The sequence below is a fragment of the Eretmochelys imbricata genome, chromosome 2 (assembly GCF_965152235.1).
Source record: "Eretmochelys imbricata isolate rEreImb1 chromosome 2, rEreImb1.hap1, whole genome shotgun sequence".
Lineage (NCBI taxonomy): Eukaryota > Metazoa > Chordata > Testudines > Cheloniidae > Eretmochelys > Eretmochelys imbricata.
Genome location: NC_135573.1, coordinates 58,807,286 through 58,829,319, shown reverse-complemented (window position 1 = coordinate 58,829,319; position 22,034 = coordinate 58,807,286). Strand labels below are relative to the sequence as shown.

Sequence of the window (22,034 nt, the reverse complement as noted above, 5' to 3'; positions counted from 1 at the left end):
TCGCTGCTATGAACGGGAGAGGGAACTGAGAGACAACTGTGGCCATTTTGCCCTTTATGCACTAACAAGGGAAGCTTCGAGCGGCACACAGGGTGCAGGTGTGCCCTGACAGAAACTGGCATTCAGAGATTTCAGTCTTGTGCACGGGGTGCACGCACACCTAGAGTAGGAGCCACACAGACAATTCTAGAAAGAGAAGAATATTTAGCCTTTATGTAGCCATTTACTTCTTCAAAATACTAATGAACCACTTCTTCAAAACACAAGTTATCTACCTGGGTCCAAGCTGATCAGGGCATTCCTTGCGCTTTCTTGACTCTGCCCTGGATGGGTCAGAGGAATTTTCTCCTATCCCACTCATCTTGAACACATATCAGCAACTACAAAAAAGAAGGGGGAAAGGGTTAGAGTGGATGGACATCTTTTCTTCTTGTCTATACTTTTTTCTCTCTCCATATGCGACTTCATTTTCACTTTGCAAATCCATTTAACTCTGTAAAGTGTTTTGTGACATAGTTTCGCTGAAAGATGCTATGAAAATAAAAATATCGTATTTGTAGTCTTTCAAAATCTACACAGCAACTTCCCTACAATAAATTTTTCGATGGGCAAGTAAAACACAAGAGAATCTTGTGCCTGGACTGATGAATTTCAATGGCAATTTTGCAAGGTTGAACCAGGAAAGAGGGAAAAAAATATAGGTTTCAGAATAGCAGCCGTGTTAGTCTGTATCTGCAAAATGAAAGGGAGTACTTGTGGCACCTTAAAGACTAACAAATTTATTTGAGCATAAGCTTTCGTGAGCTACAGCTCACTTCATCAGATGCATGTAGTGGAAAATACAGTGGGGAGATTTTATATACACAGAGAACATGAAACAATGGGTGTTACCATACACACCGTAACAAGAGTGATCAGGTAAGGTGAGCTATTACCAGCAGAAGAGTGGGGGGCGGGGAGGGGGGAACCTTTTGTAGTGATAATCAAGGTGGGCCATTTCCAGCAGTTGACAAGAACGTGTGAGGAACAGTAGTGGGGGGTGGGGTGGGGGGAGGAATAAACATGGGGAAATAATTTTACTTTGTGTAATGACACATCCACTCCCAGTCTTTATTCAAGCCTCAGTTAATTGTATCCAGTTTGCAAATTAATTCCAAACACCCATTGTTTCATGTTCTCTGTGTATATAAAATCTCCCCACTGTATTTTCCACTACATGCATCCAATGAAGTGAGCTGTTGCTCACGAAAGCTTATGCTCAAATAAATTGATTAGTCTCTAAGGTGCCACAAGTACTCCTTTTTGCAGAAAAAATATAGTGTCAGAACAAGAAAAATATGTCAGAAATGAAACAGAACTGACCTAAAAAGGGGACACGTAGCTTTAGTTAAAAAGTTAAAATATCAAGCTTACACAAGTCTGCATGTGGTATCATGGAATGAGTATGACAATAACAACTGCTATAACCAATTAACATAGATTTAATAATTCTGCATCCAAAATTAAATGTACTTCAGAGGGCAAATAACCTGTAAAACCATAAGGCACTAGAGCAACACACACACTGGTAATATTTGTGTCACAGTAACACCTAGAAGCCCCAGTGAAGAATCAGCAGAGCCCTGAGCGGATACAAAAATGTAGATCCACATTCAATCCACATGCACAGTAATTAAATTGTATCTGACCTGCTATCTGAACTCCACCTTTTATATGAATCTACATCCGCATCTGCACACCACCAGCATCCTCCAGAAAAGTAGTTTCTCAACTAGACATCTGTGACCTCCTGAGGAGCCACCAACCAGTTTCATGGGGTGTGCAGGAGGCACCAGGGTACCAGCCCCTTGGACAGACCCCCTGTGATGGGGTGAACTAGGTCCAGAAGCCCCCTGCTGGAAGCCTTGTGGCCCTGCCTCAACCCACCCCAGAAAAGGGCAGTAGAGAGGTTTAAGTCGTGTATAAACTTCAAGAGGGCTCTCTGCATGAGGGTGACTTTCACCCCAGTCCTTGGGGCTGAAGTAGCAAAAGACTAAGCCTCCTCTAAAGCAGCTTTGCACTGTCTTAAGACTAGAGTTCTTGTGGCTGTCTACTTTGTGAGAAAAGAAAAGGCAGCTTCTCTTTGCAATCTCATATTGCTAAGCTCAATTTCCTGCTAGAAAACCTGGATGAAAATGTGACTGGGGGTTTCTTTAGTGTCTATAACTTAGAAAAAAGGAAAGGAGTACTTGTGGCACCTTAGAGACTAACAAATTTATCTGAGCATAAGCTTTCGTGAGCTACAGCTCACTATGCATCCAATGAAGTGAGCTGTAGCTCACAAAAGCTTATGCTCAAATAAATTTGTTAGTCTCTAAGGTGCCACAAGTATTCCTTTTCTTTTTGCGAATACAGACTAACATGGCTGCTACTCTGAAACCTATAACTTAGTAGTGCTTGTTATTCTATCATGATGCTTAAAAACTGGTACCTTAACTATGGGGGGAATTTTGAATTGTTTGATACAGTGATTTGTAGATTTCTGAGATATTTATACAGTCACATTTTCATACAGGAAACAAAAGCTTTGGGGCCTTTAGAGATGCTATACTAAATCTGGCATTAAGTAATATTCAGGTTTTGCCAACCACCCGAATAAGCTTTTGCCCACATGTATTGTGTAGAACTATTAGCAGGATATGCAGCACACTTTTTAAAAACAAACTAGTCCTCTTTTTTAATAGTGGAGCCCTCCCTTAACAAATACAATAAAAATGGTGCAAAAAATCTGGCCAACTTTCCACATATAGGAAGAAATAAAGATGGTCACCTGTGTTTATTTTTCTTAAACAGCTATAGGACTGTCACGAGCCAGATCTAAAATTATCTGTCCTTACACAAAATTAAAATATCTGGTTTGCAACAGCAGAACTTTTAATCATGTTCCTGTCAAATATTGCTACTGTCAGTTAGAAACGGCTAACTGACTACTTGTAATTCCACATCACTGGAGACATCATTTGATCAGGTTCTAGCAGAAGACAGGTTGGGGTCCCCTTTGCTAGCACTTAAAATGTTTGGCTCTTGTGATAGGGTGTACCGGTCCGTTGGGGCCCTCCAGAAGGTCCTGCAGTCCCTATCACACCATGCCCCCAGAGAAAGGGCAGTAGAGCTGGGTTCTCTAAGCTGCAGGGGAGGCAGCCAATCAGAGCCCAGCAGGCTCATATGAAAGGAGTTGCAGGACCTGGACAGCTCAGTTGCTGACTGGAGCCAGAGAAGGAAGAATGGTGTTCCTGGGTGTTTGAAGAAACTGCAACAGCTGGACAGAGCAGTCACTGGCTGGGACCAGGAGTGGAAGGCTGGGAGAGTCCATAGGTAAAGAGATTGGGGAGAAACCTAAACAGGGATAGGACTGTGAAGCTCTCCAGGCACAGAGGCCTGGGAGAAAGAACCGTGAGAAAACACGGCAAAGACCATGGGCAGTGGGTGACCTGCCAGCTCAGGGACGCTAGCCCCCAGCTGGCCCCATCCCTCCCCTCCACTGCTGAAGCACAGAGCTGCCCCTTCCCGTGGCTGCCAGCCCCCTCCCCAAGCGTCAGGCGGGCGGTGCATGCCCCCAAGCACCCCCAGCCCTCCTCCCCTGAACACAGGGCAGGCAATGCCGGCAGCTCTCCCCTCCCCCCAAGCAGCCCCGCCACCCCAAGTCCCGGCTTCAGCCACCCTAGCCCAAGCATGCTTCCATAGAAATAGCCAGCCTGCCTGGGCTGGGGCCAAAGAGCAAGGGCAAGCCGGAGTGGGCCTTCCGAGTAGAGTGTGGGTGGGGCCACGCCGGGCGGTTTGGGGTGGCGTAGCTTCCCACAGCCTATGATATGCACCGCCCATGGCAAAAACTGTTAACAGACTCTCTAGGTAAGAAGGCCTGGGAGAGACCCTGCTTAAACAGGGAACAGGCCCAGGACTCAAGAAGCTGATGGGACAGAGTAGGAAGCAGCCCAGGGAATGCAATAATAGCCGTTAGTGAAGGAAGCAGCATATGGCTGTTAGTCATGGGTCCCTGGGTTGAGACCCGGAATAGTGGACGGGCCCAGGTCCCCCCACCAGCCACAGGCAGAGTGGCCAAAGGTTGAGGAGGCAACAAGTTTCGTTTGGAGCCCGAGAAGGGGGCAATACCTGAAGTGGTTACATTAATCAGGCCCAGAGACGGGACTGAGGGCCTTGGAGAGGGCCAACCGTTTGTTGGATTGGGTTACCATAGAAGGGGTCGGTTTTGTTTGTTTCACATACAGACCATGTGTGACTCAGCTGGAGGTCTGAGTTGCTGAAGACCTACTGCAAAGTAGAGAGTGCAGGCAAGAACCTGGCCAGCAGGAGGTGCTTACAAGGAGCAAGTGGCCGTTACAGCCCTGAACCATCAGTTGTGTCCTATGCACAGACAAACTTGCCAGTGCCTCAATGCCTGATGGACTGTTCAATTATTCTGTTCCTTGACAAGTGAGAATCAAACTTCAAGCATAATTTATGTCAGAACTGGTATATTTTTATATACGTAACAGAATGACCAAAAATGTGGTTTTCAAAAGTGTTTGGCATGAGGGAATCCAGCCAATCAAGATCTTCAGAGAAGTCAAAATACAGATAGGTTATTTTCTCATTTCTAAAGAGGCTAGTTTACAGTTTTGGAGACCAAAATGCTCAAGGGAAATTTCCATACATTCTCTAATTCAAATGAACAAGCAATGCCTGAAGCGGTTTAATGTAACTTGGAAAACTGTGGAGACTTCCTGAAGCTCTCTACACCCAACAAGAGGTGGGAGAGTTGTAGAAAACATAGTTCAGGTAGGGACATTTCTTACAGGTGTATATGCACTCAGTACTGACACTGGAATTCTCACTGGTGATGAAAGGGTGGACACCATCAAATTTCTTGCTGCCAATAGAGTTGGTACCACTGACCTTAAACTAGAGACTCTTGGTGCCGGAACAGACTGTGCAGATGACATTTGTGTTGATAGAGCCAATACTGATATGGATAGCTCTATTGTCAATGCCAAGAGCCCAGAAAGCAGCATTGCACCAATAGTGCAGACAACTGTGAGGGACTGTTCTTTAGCTGGTACAGATCAATTTGGCAGAGGGACCATAATCAGGCCTTCTGCTATCCCTTGACAAGGTTGAGTAAGGTGATCTCTGCCTCTTTTTCTTAGAGGTCCCTCAGATGGTGACCTGCACTTATGATTTTTGAAAAAGTACTGATGTCTTACCCCTCTCAAACAAGGACTTGGGAGGTGGAACTGCTGCAGAGTATACTGAAGAGGGAGAAGCCCAGGAACTGGAAGCAGAGCCAGTGCTCACCAGTGTACTCTTGGAAGAAGATTGCTGGACAGTGGCTCCTGTTTACCTGGATCTGGGGCAGGTCTCAAAGGTTTATCCAAAAGAAAATGTTTCAAGTGGGTGTCTCACTTTCTGAATTCATTTTGAAAACAAACAGCAAATAGACCATTTGCTCATGATGTGCCCCTTACCTAAACAACAAACTTTTTGAGTGGCTATTATTAAGGGGCATAGCTGCCTCACTTGTTTGTTCAGCCATGAGCACCCGGTACAGGGTAACAGAAAAAAGGGCAAAAATCTTACTCAGTAGGAAACCTAATAACCAACACTAACATAACTGTATATACTTTAATATAACTATCCTAAAAGCTATTTACACAATTTTTAGAACTAGCTATACAAATATGTAAGAGTCAAAGGACACTGCATACAGTTCTCTTTCAGCTATTGGAGGTAAGAAGGAACTGAGAAGTAGTTGGTGCTGCTCTGCCCTTTTATGCCTTCGGGAGGTGGATCCAAGGGAACTGAGAGCACAGGCATGGGCCAACAGATGCTGAGGGCCAAAAGATGCCGATCTCTGGTGTATATATACTCAAGACAAGCCCTTGAAGAAGCTGGTTGATCTGGAAAGCTGGTTGACCTTTCATGAAATTATAGCATAACTCAGAGTGTCAGTCACAATGAGTCTAGCTGAAGATATGTACAAATGTGCACACTGTCTCCCAAGACAAATTAATAGATTCCAAAGCCAGAAGGGACCACTGTGATCATCTAGTCTGACCTCTTCTATAACAAAGACCATAGAATTTCACCAGAATAATTCCTGGATCATCTCTCTACTGAAGTGTACTGCAATACTGGGGTGGCTAATATAATAGATCTTTATTGCAAGCACATTCACAAAGTACTGCTGTACTAGCAGCATATTTAAGCCCTGTAAGAGAAGCCTGCAAAGGAGTCTCAGTTGCTAGAAGAAAAGGAGTACTTGTGGCACCTTAGAGACTAACCAATTTATTTGAGCATGAGCTTTCATGAGCTACAGCTCACTTCATCGGATGCAGTGAGCTGTAGCTCACGAAAGCTCATGCTCAAATAAATTGGTTAGTCTCTAAGGTGCCACAAGTACTCCTTTTCTTTTTGCGAATACAGACTAACACGGCTGTTACTCTGAAATCAGTTGCTAGAAGTGAGCCAAGGAAAGAGAAACGTACCTAATACACCCCTAAAAGAACTGTGGCACTAACTAAAGATGATTTGACGCAGTGTCAGTTCAAAACGTGTATGATAATGGCTCCATTCCAATAGAAACCTTATTCACTGATCAGGGTCAGAAAAACATGGAAGCAGAACATTTCAGATATTATTTGGTCTGTGCATGAAACTCAACTGATGCCTCAAAGTGTCCAAAAACTTTTGAAAGCTTAGGGGAGTCCCTGCCTACTTAATGCTACAAGTACGAATTCCAAGAGTAGGAATCAGGTAAATGCTATCTTCAGAGAAATTCCTTTACACAAATACATAAAATCACAGAATGATTTTCAGACTTTCAGTGGGTATCCTGAAAAGTAATAAACGGGAAGGATACAGGTGGGATCTCAGAAAACATAAAAAAGCAAAATTAGAATATGTACAAGGGAGATCACCTCATATAGGGTATTGAGCTTACTTCTAAGAAAACAAACTATTTCTGGGGGACTAAAGTTCAGTTTGAGACAGCACACCCTGCCAAGTCAGATTCTGCTCTCAGAATGACAATGGCGTAATTCTAGAGGAATTCCATTGGAGTCTTTGCAGTCAGTTCTTTGGAGGGAACCATATAAATTACAATTGTATCTCCCTGTAATCCGATACAAGGAAAATGTGGTATCATTTACCAGGAAACTAGCTACCTTCTGCCTCCTCCCCCAAGTTAAATATAATAATAGTTTTGAAAAAATAGTTTGTATTTTACTTTCACCTACTCAGGATAGGTTTACAAACCACTAAATTTGTTTCATCGCAGTATTATCAGCTTGCTCGTTGAATGAATTATTTGTGTAAGTGGAGAATTTTTTTTTTTTAAATCATCATAAAGTTTTTAAAAAGCCTTCTCTGGAAATCCACAATCTACAAGCATTCCTCCCCCCTTCAGCCCCCAAACATTAACTCTCTTGCCCATATTCATTATCCTATATACCACCTCCTCCTTCCTGGTTATTTATTATTATTAATTTTTATAGCAACCAAAGTTGTGCTGGGAATTTCACAGAAGACATAGAAAGCTATGGTCCCCAACTGAAAAACACTACAACTAAAATCAGCTTTTCAGTATAAATTCCTTAGACACTAACCAGGGGGTCCTAGAAATTTTAACCATATGTTTTTAAAATGTTCTTCCTAGTATCTCTCAAAACACCATTGCCTGTACCAGTAAATACCAGATCAGAAAACTCAGAATTCAAACTTGCAAGCCCTAAATCTGTCCTGGATACATGGGAACTCAAACCAAAGTCACTGAGAGCAGAACTACCTATAAGACCAAATCTTACAGTTTTTATTCAGACAAAACTTCCATAGAGTCAGTTACAGCACATTATCATGACAGCAGAAGCAGCACCAATTAAGCACTTCTCACTTCATCCCTCTCCTCTCCCCCAGCTCTCAGGAATTTCTAGAGGGACAGCTGTAAGTAAAAGTTACTTCAAAATAATTGAACAGTTCAGTTTGTTGTTTAAGAAACAATTAATTTAATGGCTCCTCCTATAGAGCTCCTCTAAAATAGAGGACTAGAACATATGGATTATAATGCAAGAAGACATTCAGAAGTGGAATTTGTTAAGAAAAATAAAGTTCTCTCTAAATTATGCAGTTTGAACTAACCATCTCCAGACAAGCCTTACTCCAAGAAAATCATTACCACATTCTGATTTACACTGGTCTTTGTATTATATTTCATTTTAATTATAACTCCAGTATAGTTCTTAGCAAAATGAACTTCACAAGCAAATTATGAAGGTCAAGGTGAAGAGGTTCAAGTTTATTCTCTTTAGCTGGGAACAGGAGAAGGGCAAACTGAATTGGGAACTAGTGGAGGGAAATTTAAGAGAGTGTTGGGATTAAAAACAGAAATGCTGGCAGTTACTGAGGTAGAAAGGATGGCATTTTTATTAATGAAATAAAAGCTTCATAACAATGCTAGTAAATTAGAAAAGGCACCCTGTTTTGCAAGACATTCATTAAAGTGCCTTGTCAGAATAAACTACAGCACAAGACCAAGGCACCCTCTTTTTAACTTTGAGCAGTTCGGAGCGCTTTACTGTATTCCAAATCTGGGATTCAATATCCCACTAAAAGGGTAATCAAGAATTTTACCTTCAGTGTTTCTAATGGATTTTATCTCAACTCAATATATGGGAATTTATATTTATCCTATAAAAGAAAACAATGTTTAAAATAAAAAGAAAAGGAGTACTTGTGGCACCTTAGAGACTAACCAATTTATTTGAGCATGAGCTTTCGTGAGCTACAGCTCACTTCATCTTCGAGCTGTAGCTCACGAAAGCTCATGCTCAAATAAATTGGTTAGTCTCTAAGGTGCCACAAGTACTCCTTTTCTTTTTGCGAATACAGACTAACACGGCTGTTACTCTGAAACCAATGTTTAAAATACAGAGCGTACATTTCCCCATCCACTCTGTTTCAGCACCATGGGTGTGAGCATTAAAAAATCTTGTTAATTTCAGTCTCATTTCTCTGATTGTTAAATGCAAATCACAAAAACAGAAAATAACATGAGTAAACTCTTGGGCAGTATGTGCTAGTAATTATAGTCATTGAGAGCAATCTAGTTTCTACCAGATGTTGGGAGGTTGTGAAAGGACAGAGCTGGCAAGAGGTTTAAATTCATTCTTTCTTGTTATCAACAACAAAACAATAGTTTCTGCTTTCATTGTGACAGCACATCCTCCTTCACATCCTCTACCAGCAACCACTGTAAGTTAGAATGCACACACACACAAAAAGTTTTAACCCGATAGTGCAAAGAGCATAAAGTGGTGTTTTAAACACATTCATCTTTCAAGTCAAAAAACAACAACAAACTAAAAATAAAACACAGGGAAGAGGGGGGGAAGGGGTTTCATGGAAAAGACAGGCAGGAAGCAAAAAACCCAGCACAAATCAATTACACAAGTCTTTAGTGCCTCCTCTACCCCTACATTTTCATCATCTGCCATCAACTAACAGCAAATAGCTTAGAGCTTCCAGTCCTGAACCTCAGCACCACTGAATCCAGTTAATCATCCAGAGTCAATGTAAAAGAAGATAACGTGCATTTTATCTCTTATCAGTGCAGGTCCTCTTCCAAACAAGGCCTGTTAAATTGTCAGATTTATTATAAGCCTAAAATGCAGTTATAGAATAGATGGGGATAACACCTCAAGAACTACTGCTTCACTATGAAGAGAAGCAAACAAAAGGCAGAGCACCATGACAGGTAAGCAGGTACCAGAACTGCATCCCACCAAGACCCTGACATTAAATACAGATTTAATTGCTAAATACAGTACTTATTTATTACCATTATTGGTGTATTCTGCAGTGTACCCAGTTCTTGATCAAAGAAGCTTACAATTTAAATGCAAGCTCTGGTTACAATTTTCCAGCAGTCTAATTTAAACTGTTCTGAGTCCCACACTACAAAGAATAATTACATTAGTAAACTGTAACAGCTACATCAGTTTTCTTATACTTTTCTGCTTTAGAGTTCACACCACCAGAAGGCTACATTCTTGCTTCAACTCTATTCAAGTACATTATGAGCTCTTTTGCACAAACCAGAATAAAGTGGGAAGCCATATGAAACTTGCTTCTTGCTCCCCAAACTTTTTTTTAAAAAAGAATGTAAGCACTGTGCTTCATCAGCTAATTTATCTAAATCTGTATAAAAATATGGAAACAGAAATATTTTAAATTTTTGCATATACTGTATACCTCCCAACATTTCAAGTAGCTAATATAGGATGCAATGCTACTCAAGTTTGGCCCGTCCACTCTTCTGTCTCCAACTAGAGAGGGGCAGAGAGGTCAAACATGAGTGGTGCTGTGACCCTATGCACCATGCAGTAACATTACTCAGGTCTGGGGGCCCTCTCAAACGTGAGGCTTGGGGCAAGCTGCCCTTCAGCTGGAACAGCAAGTTTGGGGGTCAAAGCAGGGAAGTCCTATGAAAACTGAGACTATAGGGAGGTATGATACTGCACATTTCTACCTCCTGAAAACAGGAAATCACGAGTGTACCAGCTACTAACTTTCCCAGATCTCACAGGAAGTCACTATTAGAAGTAGGGTCGGACCCAGGTCCCTGATTCTTTGCTCCAATGCTCTAACTACACAATCATGCCTTGCACACAATCATTTACTCACCACAGTTATTCAATTTTTTGAGCATAGAGCACTTCTGGCTCCTGGTATATATTCTTTAATGAAGAACACATTCAGAGTTATAAAAAGCAGTCTGAGGCTGCTGACTGCGAAAATATACTGTGTGTGTGTGTGTGTGTGTGTGTAAAAAACACACACAGCTTCCAACCCTAGAACAGCTCAAAGAGTTCCTCTGCACATGAGCGCTCTATTGCGCTGCTCTTACGAAAACACAGCAACAAGAAAGGCACAGACAGGGATTTGGGAACCAGTGAGCTGGCGTAGAAATCAAAGGAAACAAATAAACAAAAAATCAGAAGTATCTAAATATCATCTGTCAAAATTAAACCAAGGTGATTTTTACTGCAAACAGCTTACTGAATCTAAAACCTCCACTGCCACACTACTAAAAAATGTAATAGAAAATAAAGGTTTGGATTTACTAAGCACTCCACCCTCATCCACACACCCCTATTTGCAAACCACATACTCTACAACCAACTCATTACAGCCATCTATTACCACAGAAAATGTATGGAGTTAGGACACACCCGAAACCAAACAATTCTGCCAAAACAAGCACGATGTCTAATATAAAAGTTGGCTGTGTTATACTACATACCAGGAATACAAACTGATTTATTCAACAAAATGGTCTATTGTATTCCAGAAAACTTTACTATTTTTGCTACAGCTGTAACTACTCAAAACCTTCATGCTTCAAAATTATCACAATTCATACAGGGATACTCTTGCAAGTACACATAATAGTTAAGTAGCAAAACTTGTGAACCTAATTTTTCGCATTTATATTGAATTATAGGTGTCCCTGTTAATTCTATATTTAGCCACTTCTATCTGAAAGTAACTTCAATGTTTTTACTTAGACAATACAATTTCTTTTAAAAGAAAGCAGTAACATTTAAAAAAGGTTTATGGTAACCATTACCAAATGTGACTTTATATATGCACTGTGCAAACAAGGAATAAAGAGAGGAATATTAGTTATTAGCTAACGTAATGGAGTTTATGTATGTGTTAGAACATTCATCCCTCTCTCTGGGAAACTCTGGGAAAGTTGGCTCCAGCACCTGCCTCATATTTTTGTTCAGTCCAAGAGCTATAGCAGACTATAAACAAATGTTTAAGCTAAAGGTTCCTTCTTCCTCAATATGCTTTTCTCTTACATTTACTTTTGCATAATGGCTTTAAAGTGGTGTATTAGACAGTAACAAGAAGACATATTCCATTTTCAGACTGAAAGCCAATAAATGCTCATGAATTTTTTAGTTGAAAGACACTTCAAGTTGCCACTGGGAAGACTGTGTAATAAACACATTAGGCTGCAAATGGGTAGCAGCAGCTCTTTAACACACACTGTAACAATCAAATAAATGGCTAACATTCATGTTCTGTGTTACAGACAGATATTTAAGAGCACATTCTTTAGCTTTCAGCTGAACCTTGAAAGGTAAAAAACTTTCTTTCAGTTATTCAAAACTTCAGCTCTAACAAACCCAACTATCACAGTGCTGGCAGCTTTAATCAATGATTCCAAGCAAGCAAAAAATAATAATAAATAATAATAATAACAAAAAATTGTATAATCCGAGATCAACAATATAAAATGGCTTCTACTTTCTGTATTCCCATAGGCTAAATCTCTTAATATAGCCAGTCACTGAGCTGCTTACACGTGAGACTACGTCAGCCAGCTCTAATATGCCCAGGAATAGCAAGACGAGGCTTTAATAAGACAACAAAGAGTAACATATCACAGAAAGAAAGTTACATTCTTTGCATAACATACACAATTTTTGTTGTCTTAAAGATACAAAACCCTTTTTTGATCAAAACATTACATTCTCAATAAGAAGATGTTAAAGACTATTTAAATAAGATTAGGGAGTCCATACCCTAATATTGCTCATGATTCTGGGTCAAAATTTCAAGATCAGAATTCTACTATCTGACATTATACTGGGAGCCATTTCAGATTCTCATTATTCAAATGACAAAAACTGAATTTCAGTTCCACAGGAATAACTGCTGAGATGCCAGGAGCAAAAAAACAGATTTGTATGTGTACTAAGCACTCTTATTCACCCAGTTTGTGACAGTTGTAACCCTATTTAAAAAACAAATGTACAAACAAACCCTTCTAGATTGCAGCACACATGGTGACTATCAAGCCACAGCTACAGAAACCGTATTAAGCCTGCAAATATTTTCATTAGAAAGAAAAAAAAATCCTTGAACAGATGTCTTAGGAAATTAGGTGTTTTCTTCTCTAAAGTGTCACAAATGCTAACATTTTTAATGATTAGAATAATTTAGCAGCACAATATTTAAGAGCTACTAAAACTTGAAATAGGTTTTTATGAACAACAAAAGCAGATAGATGAGACAAAATTAATACTGTATTATTGAAAAAAGTGTGTGTTTAAACAGACAGCCTTCAGCTTGAAATGTAAGTCAATTTTAAAAGTGTGTTAAGCGTATTTAAAATACTTAATTGCCACTGAGAACCCATTGCCAGCTTTTATAGGTTTACTACCACATTTGCCTGTTTTTTAAAAAAAAAATTTCTCCTCAGTTGATGTTTGGGGGGAAAAAAAAAACAACAACAGGGGGAGAAACTGGATGGATTATACAGTGAAAACAGTGGACATGACCATATGTTATATGCTATCAAGTAAAATGGCAGAACCGAGAAGTAGTTTTTCCATTTTAACTCCTTCACTTACCGTAATTTTGAAGGTTACCTATAGCATTAGTAGGTTAATGATTTCAAAATGTGAATTTTAAAATGACATTCTCTGCTTCTTAGACAGAAATGTATGATTGGTCACTGCATGAGAGAAACAGGGGAATTTCCTCCCAACACTATGGGTATGCCTACACTACATGTTTTTTTAACTCAATTTAACTCAGTGCCAATTAACTCATAGAATCATCATAGAATCATAGAATATCAGGGTTGGAAGGGACCTCAGGAGGTCATCTAGTCCAATCCCCTGCTCAAAGCAGGACCAATCCCCAACTAAATCATCCCAGCCAGGGCTTTGTCAAGCCTGACCTTAAAAACTTCTAAGGAAGGGGATTCCACCACCTCCCTAGGTAACGCATTCCAGTGTTTCACCACCCTCCTAGTGAAAAAGTTTTTCCCTAACATCCAACCTAAACCTCTCCTCCTGCAACTTGAGACCATTACTCCTTGTTCTGTCATCAGCTACCACTGAGAACAGTCTAGATCCATCCTCTTTGGAACCCCCTTTCAGGTAGTTGAAAGCAGCTACCAAATCCCCCCTCATTCTTCTCTTCCGCAGACTAAACAATCCCAGTTCCCTCAGCCTCTCCTCATAAGTCATGCGTTCCAGTCCCCTAATCATTTTTTTTGCCCTTCGCTGGACTCTCTCCAATTTTTCCACATCCTTCTTGTAGTGTGGGGCCCAAAACTGGACACACTACTCCAGATGAGGCCTCACCAGTGTCGATTAGAGGGGAACAATCACGTCCCTCCATCTGCTGGCAATGCCCCTACATATACATCCCAAAATGCCATTGGCCTTCTTGGCAACAAGGGCACACTGTTGACTCATATCCAGCTTCTCGTCCACTATAACCCCAGGTCCTTTTCTGCAGAACTGCTGCTTAGCCATTCAGTCCCTAGTCTGTAGCGGTGCATGGGATTCTTCTGTCCTAAGTGCAGGACTCTGCACTTGTCCTTGTTGAACCTCATCAGATTTCTTTTGGCCCAATCCTCTAATTTGTCTAGGTCCCTCTGTATCCTATCCCTACTCTCCAGCATATCTACCTCTCCTCCCAGGTTAGTGTCAACTCAACTTAACTAACTTATTTGTACATACTCATCTGGAGTTATTCACTTCAGATGAAATCCTTTCTACTCACAGAAAGCCCAAGGTAGAATACTGAAGGGTTAAGGAGGATAAAACCCCCTTGTTACCCTTGGGACAGTAAGTAGGGCGGCCTTATGGGCAGGAATAGTAGCCACAGCCCTGCTGAGCCAGTTGCATGGGATGTCATGGTTCTATGTACCTTTGGATCCCATAGCCCAGGGGTGGGCAAACTATGGCCCATGGCTGTATCTGGCCTACGAGCCGTTTTAAGCCAGCTGGCAAGATCCCACTGGCTCAGCCCTGCTCCGGCCAGAATGTTGGGTCGAGGGCTGCACCACGTGGCTTGGCCCTGCTCTGGCGCTCCGGCCAGGGTGCTGGGTCGAGGGCCGCACCAGCACCTAGGCCCCGCTCTGGCGCTCCGGCCAGGGTGCTGGGTCGGGGGCTGCACCACACGGCTCCCAGAAGCTGCAGCATGGCCCCACTCTGGCTCCTACGCACTCCAATGGGAGCTGCAGGGGCGGTGCCTGAGGATTGGGCAGCATACAGAGCTGCCTGGCCACGCCTCCGCATAGTAGCTAGAGAAGGGACATGCCACTGCTTCCGGTAGCTGCTTAAGATAAGCACTGCTCGCAGCCTGCACCCCTGAACCTCTCCCCATGCCCCAACCACCTGCCCCAGCACTGATCCCCCTCCCATTCTCCAAACCCCTCGATCACCACCCAGAGCATCCTCCTGCATCCCAAACCTCTCATCCCCAGCCCCACCCCCGAGCCCTCACCCCCAGCCAGAATCTGCACCCCTTCTCCTGCACCCCTGCCCCAGCCCTGATCCCCCTCCCACCCTTCGAACCCCTCGGTCCCAGCTCAGAGCACTCTCCTACACCCCAAACCTCTCATCCCCAGCCCCACCCTAGAGTCCACACCTCCAACCAGAGCCCTCACCCCCGCCACAATTCTGTGAGCATTTATGGCCCGCCATACTATTTCTATTCCCCGATGTGGCCCTCGGGCCAAAAAGTTTGCCCACCCCTGCCATAGCCCGAACATGCCTATACCCTTGTACGTAAGTGCCAGTAAAGAGATGCTTTCTGAAGCTCATAATGGACGCACAGACAATCCTGCATAGTCGTTCCGGTCATGGACTCCCCAGTCAGCTCCTATGCCAGGTTTAAGAAGTGCAGAGTGCCTTGCACAAGCCCTCTGCATGAGAGATTAATTTCTCCCTTTTTGCATACCGCTTTTAATAAATTCCAGCCTGGCCACCAAAAAAAGAAAAAAATCACATTCCCTAGTAGCAATATTAGTTATTACATTTTGAAACAGCATGTGTGGTTAGCATTTCCTTTGATTACATTTATAAAGTGTATCAACGTGATTTAATAGTGCTAACGCAATGTCTAGCTGGATCCTAGTGCAGTCCCATTAACAGGCTTTAGACCCCTTCATTTCAAATTCTGATTGCAGAGTATATAGCAAAAGTTCTAATGTTCAGGAACTGCAGATACCATGTGATCTAAATAATACAACATATTTTACCATTTTTATCATTGAGAGTTAATAACCCATCAGACAAAATATTCTCTCTCTCTCTGTCTCTCTCACACACACACAGACACCCCCTTCCAAAGTATGTACTGAGTTGTCCATTCTCTCATCAACACGCACAGGATTTAACTGTACACATCCTCCTAGTATTAAAGGCCCAATTTATGAAAGCATCCTTATTCAGGGATACCTTAACACATGTTTAACTTTAAGGACATGCTTAAACCCCACTGAAATCCATGGGTTTACCACTGAAGTCACTTAAATATTTGCTTCGATTAAAGTCTCTTCTTCTATCTATATGAATGGCTCTGATGTGGGTGACTCACTTAGGCCCCAACACAGAAAAGCACTTACACATGTGCTTAAATCTATTCTATTTAGGAAGGGCATTTAAGCACCTAACTTTAAATACATGTTTAAGCCCCAAAAGCTTTCAAAGAGACTTCAATGAGACTTAAACTCATGCTCAGTTAGGCGTGCGCTTAAGTGCTCTTCCTGAATAAGGAAGCACTTCAGCATGTGCTTAAGTGCTGTCCGGAATCAAAGCCAAAGTGAGTCACCCACAATCAGTGCCATCCATATAGATGGGAAAAGAAACAAAATCTCCAGAGAAAATAACAATGACTTATTCAGAATTACACTGTTAAAGAAACAGAGATCCCAAACATTGTATAAAACAGACATTGTTTTAATGCCCTTCATTTTTTCAAGTTTCAATCAATGCAAAATTAAAATTAGAAAACAATCTTAACTTAGGCACACATTTGAAATAATCTGTAAGAACCACTCTCATCCATTACAGCATGTATGACCTGGCGAGCAGTACGCTGCCTTGGTAATTATTAAAACAAACACTACTAAATGTTGATTGCAGATCAGTAAACAAGCATTCAAAACCACAAGCCATTCAAATGTGGACAAAATTTTGTACCCCCACGAGCAGGGCCCTGCATGGATACAAAATTTGTATCCGAATCCAATCTGCAAAAAATGGTCCATGGATATAAACTGGATATCCAAAGATTTGCAGGGCTTTAGATACAAAATTTGTATCTGCATCAGATCCATAAAAATGGTCCACAAGTATCTGCATCCACAGCTGCGGATATCTGCAGATATAAAGCGGCTATCTGTGGATTTGCAGGGCTCTACACACAACAATGCTCAACCAAGGAAGAGATTTTAAGATGACAGTGGGTTTGGTAGTGAAATAAATAAAAACATGATATAAGTCTCCTATTTATAGGGATACCGAGCATGAGCATATACAATGTTCCATAGGCTTTACTATACTCGTCCCATTAACCCAAAAAAACCAAACACCCACCTGTTTTTTTAAACATGAAAAGCAATAGTCACATCTACCAAAAATGGTCAGTGAATCTGCTGTACTTTTAATGTTCAAAGAAGAGTTAAATTAGCAATAGTGGGGGGGAAAGCACTCCATGTTCTTTTTAAAAGGAAGTGCTTGACTAAAAGTCTGGATTACATTGCCTTAGAGAGTATTAAATGCATAATATTTGTGACCAGTTGTGATTAAAGTCTTTGAGTAATTTCAGAAGGACACACACACACATAGAGCAAAACAAAAAAACACCCAGGTATTTATATTACAATATAGTTCTCACAGAAGCTTTTACTAGTCTTGCTTTAGACAGCTGCTTGATCAGAACAATTCGTGGACCAATTGTTAATTGAAAAGACAAATCCACTGAAGAGCTCAGTCTCTGTTGTCACATACGTGGTCTCTTGTATGAGGGTGTACAAAAAGAGGAAATGAAACTGGAATGGTGAGTACAAGGGTGCAGTAAAGCACACACAAGGTTTGATTTTGTTTTTTTTAAAAGATCAATTTTCCTCTGACATTTCCACATGCATGTTCCCCCTTTGATTCTTCTGTACATTACCCAAGCTGTTATCTGATTATCCACTAGGTCAAGCACAATCTCGTAACAGAAAGTGAAGACATAGCCCATTACTGGAAATGTGATGTACCCCAGGAAATTTTTACCTATAGCTTTCAGAGGGTAAAACTTTACCTCCCAATAACAGAAAAGTGCAAGCCAATGAAGCTTTCCCTCTAGCCCTGGCACAATGAAGTGTCCATGAATAAGGACAAACTAAAGAAGAGCCTATGCAGTAAGATGACTCTGGAGGGATTTCCTGGCAGGTACAGTGACCATCACTTTATGCATTTTTCTTTTTCATGTGTCTTCAGTCACCTCAACCAGCACAGCTTGCACCAGATCCTTAAGTCTGGCTCAACCTTCATAATTTTTGGCTTTTTATAACAGCTTTACAAAATACCTTTAATTTATTAATGAAGCTGGCTCCAACTACCAATGTTGCTGTCACACCTCTCCCTTCTTTTCCTCATATGATAGATGCTGAAAATAACCTCCTCAACCTGACATGATCAGGCATGATTATAGCATTTGCTATTAATTAGTGTGGCTTGAAACTCTGGGTTCTAGCAGGATTTTCAAACTAGTCATTTAGCTTGTTTAGACACTGTAAAATTTTTGTTTTTCAAATTACAGGCAGTCCTCAGACTTATGACACCATTGGCTCCTGAAAATCGCGTCTTAAGCAGAAAACATTATAACTCAAATTTGCCATAGGAACAATGTTAGATCGAGTATCGTAAAGTTGAAACCGACTTTGTTGTGAAGTTGAAACAGGATGTCAATTTAAAAACAACGTAAGTGCCGTTCATTGTAACTCGAACATTTTAAAGTCGAGGACTGCCTGCCTAAGAGACTTTTGGGTAATTTTTTCTTCCTCAAATATACGCTAGAGGCTTATCTAGAAGAGATGACAGAATAAAGAGTGGAGGAAAGAAAGATCAAGTGAACTTTGTAAGTTAAATCTCTTTAACTGCTCTTCTAGTTTGATTTTTGAAGCATAACATCTATAGTGGACAAAAGAAGCCCTTGAGGAATTCCACCATGATTTCAACAATTTCCATCCCACCACCAACCTCAGCCTGGTCCAGTCCACACAAGAGATCCACTTCCTGGACACTACAGTGCTAATAAACAATGGTCACATAAACACCACCCTATACCGGAAACCTACTGACCGCTATTCCTACCTGCATGCCTCCAGCTTTCACCCTGACCACACCACACGATCCATCGTCTACAGCCAAGCTCTGCGATACAACCGCATTTGCTCCAACCCCTCAGACAGAGACAAACACCTACAAGATCTCTGTCAAGCTTTCTTACAACTAAAATACCCACCTGCAGAAGTAAAGAAACAGATTGATAGAGCCAGAAGAGTTCCCAGAAGTTACCTACTACAGGACAGGCCTAACAAAGAAAATAACAGAACGCCACTAGCCGTCACCTTCAGCCCCCAACTAAAACCCCTCCAACGCATTATTAAGGATCTACAACCTATCCTAAAGGATGACCCAACACTCTCACAAATCTTGGGAGACAGGCCAGTCCTTGCCTACAGACAGCCCCGCAACCTGAAGCAAATACTCACCAACAACCACATACCACACAACAGAACCACTAACCCAGGAACTTATCCTTGCAACAAAGCCCATTGCCAATTGTGCCCACATATCTATTCAGGGGACACCATCACAGGGCCTAATAACATCAGCCACACTATCAGAGGCTCGTTCACCTGCACATCCACCAATGTGATTTATGCCATCATGTGCCAACAATGCCCCTCTGCCATGTACATTGGTCAAACTGGACAGTCTCTACGTAAAAGAATAAATGGACACAAATCAGATGTCAAGAATTATAACATTCATAAACCAGTCGGAGAACACTTCAATCTCTCTGGTCACGCAATCACAGACATGAAGGTCGCTATCTTAAAACAAAAAAACTTCAAATCCAGACTCCAGCGAGAAACTGCTGAATTGGAATTCATTTGCAAATTGGATACTATTAATTTAGGCTTAAATAGAGACTGGGAGTGGCTAAGTCATTATGCAAGGTAGCCTATTTCCTCTTGTTTTTTCCTACCCCCCCTCCCCCCAGATGTTCTGGTTTAACTTGGATTTAAACTTGGAGAATGGTCAGTTTGGATGAGCTATTACCAGCAGGAGAGTGAGTTTGTGTGTGTATGGGGGTGGGTTTTTGGAGGGGGGTGAGGGAGTGAGAGAACCTGGATTTGTGCAGGAAATGGCCTAACTTCATTATCGTGCACATTGTGTAAAGAGTTGTCACTTTGGATGGGCTATCACCAGCAGGAGAGTGAATTTGTGTGGGGGGGTGGAGGGTGAGAAAACCTGGATTTGTGCTGGAAATGGCCTAACCTGAAGATTACTTTAGATAAGCTATTACCAGCAGGACAGTGGGGTGGGAGGAGGTATTGTTTCATATTCTCTGTGTATATATAAAGTCTGCTGCAGTTTCCACGGTATGCATCTGATGAAGTGAGCTGTAGCTCACGAAAGCTCATGCTCAAATAAATTGGTTAGTCTCTAAGGTGCCACAAGTACTCCTTTTCTTTTTGCGAATACAGACTAACACGGCTGTTACTCTGAAATGGACTAAATGAAATTCCTCTGGCCAAGAAAGAATATTTGAAGTCTCAAATACTCCACATACGGTAGTTATTTCTGTAAGAAATAGGAGGACTTATTACAGGGTTGCCAAAAGCCGCATATTATAAGCAACATCCCTTATTTAAATAAAATATAGTTATTCCCATACTAAATCAGCACAGGACACCTTTTATCCTATATTTCAACCAGGGTACTGCCGTTGGTTGGCAACTTGACCTGATGCACAGTGTTGCAATGCCACTTAAATTTGGCCCAGCCACCCCTTCCTCATGCCTAAGCGGCCTCTGGATTTCTGGGTTTTTGAGTTACAGTGTTGACAACCCTACAAAGTCCTATTAAGCAAATAAAGCAAAATGAACTTTGCCAGCACCAGAATTATACTGCTTATTCAGGAAGCTTCTTTTATTCTAATTACTGGTATTTCTGTTTGTTTAATATTATCAAAAGGGCATCACACAATTAAAATTAGACCTGGCCAATTCCAACATGGAATCAATCAAATATACTTGTTTATAGAAAGTAGGTGCTAAAATCATCAGTATGCTCGGCAGAACCTATACTATATCTTATTAGAGCTCCTATAATGAAATAAGGAAACAAACAACACAACAAGTATACAGGAAGTTTCATTGTTCTTGCAGCTTTTACATTTGCTTCTGTGAACATGACAGGCTCACCAGGCCTCAGATCAGTCATGCCACAGGTCTACTTGGCAGAACATAGGTACGCTGCAATTAAAATATTCAGGCTTAAACAGAAGAGAACAAGCAAATAAATAATGGTCATTTGGTTCCATTTCTGTGTCCTGTCAGCATGTAATAAAATATCTTCAAACACATGCTATACTAGTTAAATAACAAATAAATAAATAATAAAACCATGTTCCTTCCCTTTCTGTCTCAAAGTGGCATGAGTTTTTAAAAATTCCTAAATAAAATAAACAAAATCAATTCTTGTATGTATGTATGTATGTAATTAATTATTAAAAAAGATTATAAGCATTACAACCTTTTCAATAACACACTTTTAGAACACTGCCAACTGGTACTGCAGTAATGCTCTGTTACGACTACCTTTGTCATCCTGCCCTTAAAAGGAAAAATATATTGCAGAAGTTCAGCTTAGTTTCCCTGTGAGTGTTGATCATTAATTTTATTTTACCATTTTGGGGGGGGCGGGGGAGGAGGCAGGGTAGGATTATTACTATTCTTTATCGTTAAACTTCAACAATATGCCCAGTGCTGTACAAGACACAAAAACAGACAATCTCTGGCTCCAAGAGCTTTCAGAAAGGGCCACTGTCTTCACCATCTAAGAGTTCTGTACTAGCTATCCCTTTTCAGAGAAAATTTGAGTGTTGCACCCTGCAAGGTTAAG

General features: G+C 41.3%; 1 protein-coding gene across 9 annotated transcripts in view; it reads right to left on the bottom strand.

The window, feature by feature from the left end:
• The window catches only part of NCOA2 (nuclear receptor coactivator 2), a 255,379-nt gene that overhangs the window by 105,437 nt on the left and 127,908 nt on the right, over window positions 1-22,034 (bottom strand). For all 9 annotated transcript variants that reach the window (XM_077810162.1, XM_077810156.1, XM_077810159.1 and 6 more), the window contains one exon: window positions 276-380. In XM_077810162.1, the coding sequence (XP_077666288.1) occupies window positions 276-361 (86 nt within the window). In that variant the 5' untranslated portion in view covers window positions 362-380. The remainder of the gene's footprint in view (window positions 1-275; window positions 381-22,034) is intronic.